At 44.1% G+C, this 7333-nt stretch overlaps 1 protein-coding gene across 2 annotated transcripts in view; it reads left to right on the plus strand.

The window, feature by feature from the left end:
* The window catches only part of rgs9a (regulator of G protein signaling 9a), a 41497-nt gene extending 37032 nt beyond the window's left edge, over positions 1-4465 (plus strand). For both annotated transcript variants that reach the window (XM_030725951.1, XM_030725952.1), the window contains one exon: positions 3400-4465. In XM_030725951.1, coding sequence (XP_030581811.1) covers positions 3400-3556 — 157 coding nt within the window. In that variant the 3' untranslated portion in view covers positions 3557-4465. The remainder of the gene's footprint in view (positions 1-3399) is intronic.
* The last annotated feature ends 2868 nt before the right edge of the window (positions 4466-7333 follow it).

The following is a 7333-nucleotide window of genomic DNA, read 5'->3' on the forward strand; positions in this document are numbered from 1 at the left end:
TGTTAATTTTGACAGCAAATTTTGATTTAGTTTTAGTCATAGTCTTTTGACGAAAATGTAATTTAGTTTTAGTCATAATTTAGTGATCTGAATAGTTTTAGTTTTAGTCTAGTTTTAGTCGACAAATTATCATAAGAATTTAGTCGACTACTAAAATATAAAGGGTGTAAAATGTAAATGCTTTTTCTTCAGTTCCCTTGAATTAGTCATTATACACATTTACACAAAATTAAGCATTTATTAAAAGTTATGGAATATTATTAATAATATTAACATTAGCGTTTCACCTGCTTCCCACACACCTGATCATTAACACCACCTTACTGAGATAATCCGAGCGTTTTACAGCAGGACGCTCTGAAAGGTACAGGGCAGTGTTCAGCACTAAGATTATAAAGGCTAATCCACCGCGGTGTGGAGATTTTCTCTAAACACAAACTGGGAAAAACACTTTACCCTGCATGACATTAAAATGCTGACCTTTGCATGGAGATCTGGGTGACTGGTTTGCAGATGTCGTTTAAGATTTGTCGTGTTTTTACCCGAGATAGTCGCCCCACATGGTTTACACATGGTTTTGTTTGTCACAACGTCAAAGGACAAATGTGTCCATACATCGGCTCTTCTCTTTCTCCCTGCTGACATTGTTTACATCACTTAGTTCTATCGGAAAGAACAACCAATCACAGACTAGTTTGGTCTTTCCGGGTTTAGAGAAAATTTGTGCATCTGTGCTTGTGATGTTTTCCTAACTTGTCCCGCCCTTTCACGAAATTAAATAAGTCCTGATTGGATTTCGTCCCTGCCAAGCATTTTCGTCTAGTTTTCATTCGTTGACGAAAGTGTCAATTAATTTCGTCATCGTTTTTATCCTTTTCCTCTCGTTTTCGTCATGAAAAAAAGGGTCGTTGATGAAACGTCTCTTTTACCTGCTCTGCCCCATGGTTTGTGATGGAACTCCAGGCTCTAAAGACTACTGTACACTGACTTGAGAGGCTTTGCAAAAGATCTGGCCTCACAGCCCAACCAGAGGCTTATAAAGATCATATAAGGTGCGATAAAGTGGCTATTTCCTGGTCCAAGACTCATTATTACTCTTACCTCATTCACCAACAGCAAAGGCATCTCAGACTGCTGTTCTACACCATCAACCGGCTAGTTTGCCCCATTCATCAGCCTCACCGTTAATGGAAATAAAAATGATCAACCTACAGAAGTCTGAATTCACCCCAACAATCAAAGTGAAAAAATTACGCAGCAGGCTTGTCCATTTTGCCAAAATTTCCTTGTAGTAACTCAAAATGGTACTCACTATTTTATATGGGCCCCACATGCTTGTATACATGCCTGACAGTGTTTGGCCATGCTCCTGATAAAATGATGGCTGGTGTCCGGGGGGATCTGGACCACGGCATCAGTGAGCTCCTGGATGGTCTGAAGTGCAACCTGTCAGCATTGGATAGACAGAAAAATAATGTCGCAGAGGTGTTCTATTGGATTTAGTTCAGGTGAGCATGGGAGCCAGCATCAATTCCTTCATCAATTCCTCCAGGAATTGTCTGCATACTCTTGCCACATGAGGCTGGGCATCGTCATGCACCAACAGGAACCCAGGACCCATTGTACCAATGTAAGATCTGACAATGGGTCCAAGATCCCTAATAATTACAGTCAGAGTGATGTTGCCTAGCCTGTAGAGATCTGTGCATGACCAACACTAACCCACCACCAAACCAGTCATGCTGAACAATGTTACAGGCAACATAATGTTCTCCACAGCTTCTCCAGACCCTTTCACGTCTGTCCACATGTGCTCAGGGTACCTGCTCTCATCTGTGAAAAGCACAGTGGTGGACCTGCCAATTCTGATATTCTAATCTATGGCAAATGCCAACTGGGCTCCACGGTGCTGGGCAGAGAGCACAGGACCCATTAGAGGACATCAGGCCCTAAGACCATCCTTATAAAGTCTGTTTATGATTGTTTGGTCAGAAACATTTACATCAGTGGCCTGCTGGAGGTTATTTTACAGGGTTCTGGCAGTGCTCATCTCGTTCCATGCCCTTGAGATTGTGCTGGGAGAGCGAACCTTCTGGCAATGGCATGTATGGATGTGCCATCCTGGAGGAGTTGGACTACCTGTGCAACCTCTGTAGGGTCCAGCTATGGCTTCATGCTACCACTAGTGACACTGACCCTAGCCAAATGCAGAACTAGTGAAAAAATGGTCAGAAAGGTTGAGGAGGGAAAAAATGTCAGTGGCCTCAACCACCGAACCATTGCTGTTTTGGCCGCTGTCTCAATGTTGCCCCTCTAGTGCACCTGTTAAATTCATCAAAACACCAAAGCAGCTGAAATTGATCAACAACCCCCTCTGCTACTTAACTGACCAGATCAATATCCCAGAGGTTTCACTGACTTGATGGTATACTCTGGTTAAAAAGTCTTCTTTTAATTCTTTTGAGCAGTGTACTTTGAAACCACTCAGAACATTTCACCCATGTGATCCTCAGTGATGGTGAGATGAAGCTTCATAAAGCATTGAAGCTTACCATCCAATTGGTGCACTCATGGGCCAAAGCTTCATGGTGCTTTGCTCTGAATCAAGTGGACAGTAAATGTAAAACAGGCAGAGTGATTATAATCACACCAGGGCTTTGGTGCGTGAAGGTGTCTGTCTTTATGAGGCTAATATATTGCTCCGTGGTTATGGCAAAAATCACAGATTGTATCTTGGGTCGAGCTTTTTTAGTTGCATAAAGCCCTCCACCATGTGGACCAGCATCATATTGATGGCCAAACAATGTGTAACTGGATCAGTAATGTCCATCCACTGTTTCCTCTTCCTGGAGTGCAGCTAGTGAGTACTCTCACAATCCTCAGTAATTCATTTATTTACCTTTGGTTCGTGCACCACTGGCTGCTTGCATCTCCTCCTCGCCTGCCTTTATGCCCTGATTGTACCCCAGTTTGTTTTTGTTTTTCCTCAAATGGTGAACAGGTTTTGGTGGTGCATATTTTGCACAGTATTCTGCTTTGTTTGAGGTGAAGCCAAACCACTTCCACGCTACTGAAGTAGCTGTCTTTTTCTGTACTAAATCGTTATCAGAGGCTGGCACACTGCTGTGGCTGTCAGAAGTGCCTGGGCTTGTCTCATTATTGAGCACTCTAGGGAACATAAAGGCATGGTGTCACTATGTCACTGTTATTGCAATAGGACAATTTTATATAATGTAAAAATTTATACCGGTATTATCATGGACCATATGCTATGACACAGCCCTAGTAAACCGCCTAAAATAGGATAAGATTCTACACTTGATAAGCAATGTATGTTTCATTACATTACTGTGGTGAAAGGGGCTGTACTATGAATTAACATTTGTATTTCCACCGTAGTCCTGCCCAGCTGGAACAAAATGCTCTGAACCGGAGCCCAGGCATCCATCCCATCATCCTCTGGCAGCAAGAAGAGGAGGAAAAGGCAAAGGCTGCTGCTGCTTCTGCTCCAGTAGATGTCAAGGCCATGATGAGCAAGATAGATAGGAAGAAGTAGAAAAACACAGTGCAAGTGTGTTTTTGTGGGAGCACTTATATGTGTTCGAAGTACAGTCACAGAAAGCAGGACTCACTCACTGATTAATGGTATCCTGTTTTAGTGATTCTGAGTTAACCCAATTTTATAATGAAGGAAATCTTAATGGGCTTTCAGGGCACAGATTTGGAGAAACATGACCTGAACCTTTGGCTGAAATGGGCAATAAGATTTCCTGAAGGAAAGTCGCTCATTTGATTCCAAAGAGACACAATAGATGCTAAAATGAAACAAATAGAAGACTACTACTACTACTACTGCTATTACACCCCCCCCCCCCCCCAAAAAAAAAACAAACAAACAAAACCCCCCACACAGATATGCAAAAGAAGAAACAACTAAACAAAATACATTTAAAAAAAGCAAAATGGAGGATTTTTTTTTCTGTCTGTGCCCAGGAGCCCGTTGTTTGTTGTATGCTGGTTACACTTGATTATGTGAATGAAATACGGCCATAGAATGAGGTTGTAAACATTAGAGTAGACATAACAAATTAAGTCACGTGTGTCTCATGTTAAGTAATCAAATACAGGATGCTTTTTTGGAATAAAATATTATTATTTTACATATTACATAAGCAGATTTGTTCAAAACGGAACCTGTTTCTACTAGTTAGAGCCTTTTTTCATGTATATTATGTTTGGATAGTTCTGAAATAACACGTCTTACGATTGTGATTATTGACTTGTAGCTGCCCATATGTACTGCTCATGACAGTTTTGTTTCAGATTCAAGTTTCATTGTTACTATACTTTAGTCACAGTCATGTACAACAGTATTTCAGTGCATCTCAGCCTTTTTCTTTATGGAGGCTTTGGATAGTATGAAAGTGTGGATAATTTTCCAAAATTAATAAATGAGTTGATCATACAGAGGACTTCAAATGTCACTTTTTTTTTTTTGCCTGACCAATTTCTTTGTCAGGCAAGATAATAAACCCATGTTTATTCAAAGATATATCCATATTGGGAAAGGAAGGGAGGGAAAAAAATGTCAGTGGCCTCCAGTTGTAAAACCATTCTTTTTTTTTTTTTTTTTGTGGGTTGTCTCATTGTTACTCCTCTAGTGCACCTATTAATTTCATCAAAGCAGCTGAAACTGATTACCAACCCCTCTGATACTTAACTAACCTAGGTCCTATTCCAGAACGCAGATTTAGCTAAAAACTCTGGGTCTGTAACCCTACAACGAGGGAAACTGTCCCAGGAAGAGAGTTAAACTCCAACTCTGTGTCTGTAACTCTAACCTGCTCCCTGGCAGGTTTTATCCAACAAACTCTGAGTGTGTCTCTGACTCCGCCCCTCCTGCTGCACCTGAACCACCTGTCTGACACTCCCATTCATTTCCTCATTCATAAAGTGGCATTTATGTTTCTACAAGCACTGAAATCCCAGTTAGACGTTAGTTTGTTATTTTGTAACATGAAGCTTTTACAGTCGTTCACTCGTCAACAGGCTGTAAGGACGGAGACAGCGATGATGTCACGCATTTATAATGAGGCAGCTGCAGCTGTCAGACTGTCAGTCAGTTCCTCTGAAACATTTACTGTAGTTACTGCAGCATCACTGTTACATCACACTGATCTGGATGAAGCTGCTGACACAGAACACACTGATCAATGATCGATCATTGGTCGTGTTGGAAAAGCTCACTGATGGAAAAATGTCTGATCCTGGAGATGATGGGAATGTCTGAGTGAAGATGAGGCTGAAATGATCTGAAGACTTCAAACTGAACTAAATGGATTTAAAGTGACTGAAATCAATATTTTGAAAGTTCTGCTGTCTGAAATTCAGAGTATGAATGAATCTGAAAATCACCTAAATCATTGATCATCAGCTCTATAAGGGATCAGCAAACCGTGTCCAGGTGGTTTGAAAAAGAGGTCCTGTGTGGTCTGCACATCAGTTTTGTTGGGCTTTGAAGGACATTTAAGATTAATATTTCCACACATTACATTAATTTGGGATTTCATGTTATGTTTGATTTCATTTACACAAGTAATCAGTTATTAGTTAAGATTTCTTCATTAATGTATGCTTGTTAATTTGACACTGCAATTTCAATCCACTGAGGTAGTTAAACAACTCCTTGGTGGCAGAGCCCCTGGGGTGGACGAGATTCGCCCTGAGTTCCTGAAGGCTCTGGATGTTGTAGGGCTGTCTTGGTTGACACGCCTCTGCAACATCGCGTGGAGATCTGGGGCAGTGCCATTGGATTGGCAGACCGGGGTGGTGGTCCCCATCTTTAAGAAGGGAGACCGGAGGGTGTGCTCCAACTTTCGGGGGAATCACACTACTCAGCCTCCCCGGTAAGGTCTATGCCAGGGTGCTGGAAAGGAGGGTGCGTCCGTTAGTCGAACCTCGGATTCAGGAGGAACAATGCGGTTTTCGTCCTGGTCGCGGAACTCTGGACCAGCTCTTTATCCTCTCAAGGATATTCGAGTGTGCGTGGGAGTTTGCCCAACCAGTCTACATGTGCTTTGTGGACTTGGAGAAGGCATTCGACCACGTCCCTCGGGGTGTCCTTTGGGAGGTTCTGCGGGAGTATGGGGTGTCTGGCCCATTGTTGCGGGCCATTCAGTCTTTGTACAACCACAGTGAGAGCTTGGTCCGTATAGCCGGTAATAAGTCGGATTCGTTTCCTGTGGGTGTTGGACTCCGTCAGGGCTGCCCTTTGTCACCGATTCTGTTCATAATTTTTATGGACAGAATTTCTAGGCGTAGCCAGGTGGCGGAAGGCTTCTTCCTTGGTGGCCTCAAAGTCTCATCTCTGCTTTTTGCAGATGATGCGGTTCTGTTGGCTTCATCAGGGGGGGGCCTCCAGCTCGCAGTGGAACGGTTCGCAGCCGAGTGTGAAGCGGCTGGCATGAGAATCAGCACCTCTAAATCTGAGGCCATGGTCCTCAGCCGGAAAAGGGTGGAGTGCCATCTCCGGCTCAGGAACGAGTTCTTGCCTCAAGTGGAGGAGTTTAAGTATCTCGGGGTCTTGTTCACGAGTGATGGGAGAAGGGAACGGGAGATCGACAGGCGGATCGGGGCTGCTTCTGCAGTGATGCAGACGCTGCACCGGTCCGTCGTGGTGAAGAGGGAGCTTAGTGTAAAAGCGAAGCTCTCGATTTACTGGTCGATCTACGTTCCTACCCTCACCTATGGTCACGAGCTTTGGGTAGTGACCGAAAGAATAAGATCGCGAATACAAGCGGCAGAAATGAGTTTCCTTCGAAGGGTGGCTGGCCTCTCCCTTAGAGATAGGGTGAGGAGTGCGGCCATCCGGGAGGGGCTCAGAGTAGAGCCGCTGCTCCTCCACATCGAAAGGAGCCAGTTGAGGTGGCTCGGGCATCTGATTAGGATGCCTCCTGGGTGAGGTGTTCCGGGCATGTCCCACCGGGAAGAGGCCCCGTGGTAGACCCAGGACACGCTGGAGAGATTATGTATCTCGGCTGGCCTGGGAACGCCTTGGGGTCCCTCCGGATGAGCTGGAGGAGGTGGCTGGGGAGAGGGAAGCCTGGGCTTCTCTGCTTAGGCTTCTGCCCCCGCGACCCGGCCCCGGATAAGCGGAAGAAAATGGATGGATGGATGGATGGATTTCAATCCAGTATGGACAGAAGTTACAACTACGTTACCCAAGATGCATTTCACATCCCAGAATGCACTATGTTCTATGAAGTTACGTGAATGGAGATGTACGCTGTATTGTGAGTGTTCTGCTCAGTAAAGTGGCTGATTCCTTACACGG

Source organism: Archocentrus centrarchus, unplaced genomic scaffold (assembly GCF_007364275.1).
Source record: "Archocentrus centrarchus isolate MPI-CPG fArcCen1 unplaced genomic scaffold, fArcCen1 scaffold_87_ctg1, whole genome shotgun sequence".
Lineage (NCBI taxonomy): Eukaryota > Metazoa > Chordata > Actinopteri > Cichliformes > Cichlidae > Archocentrus > Archocentrus centrarchus.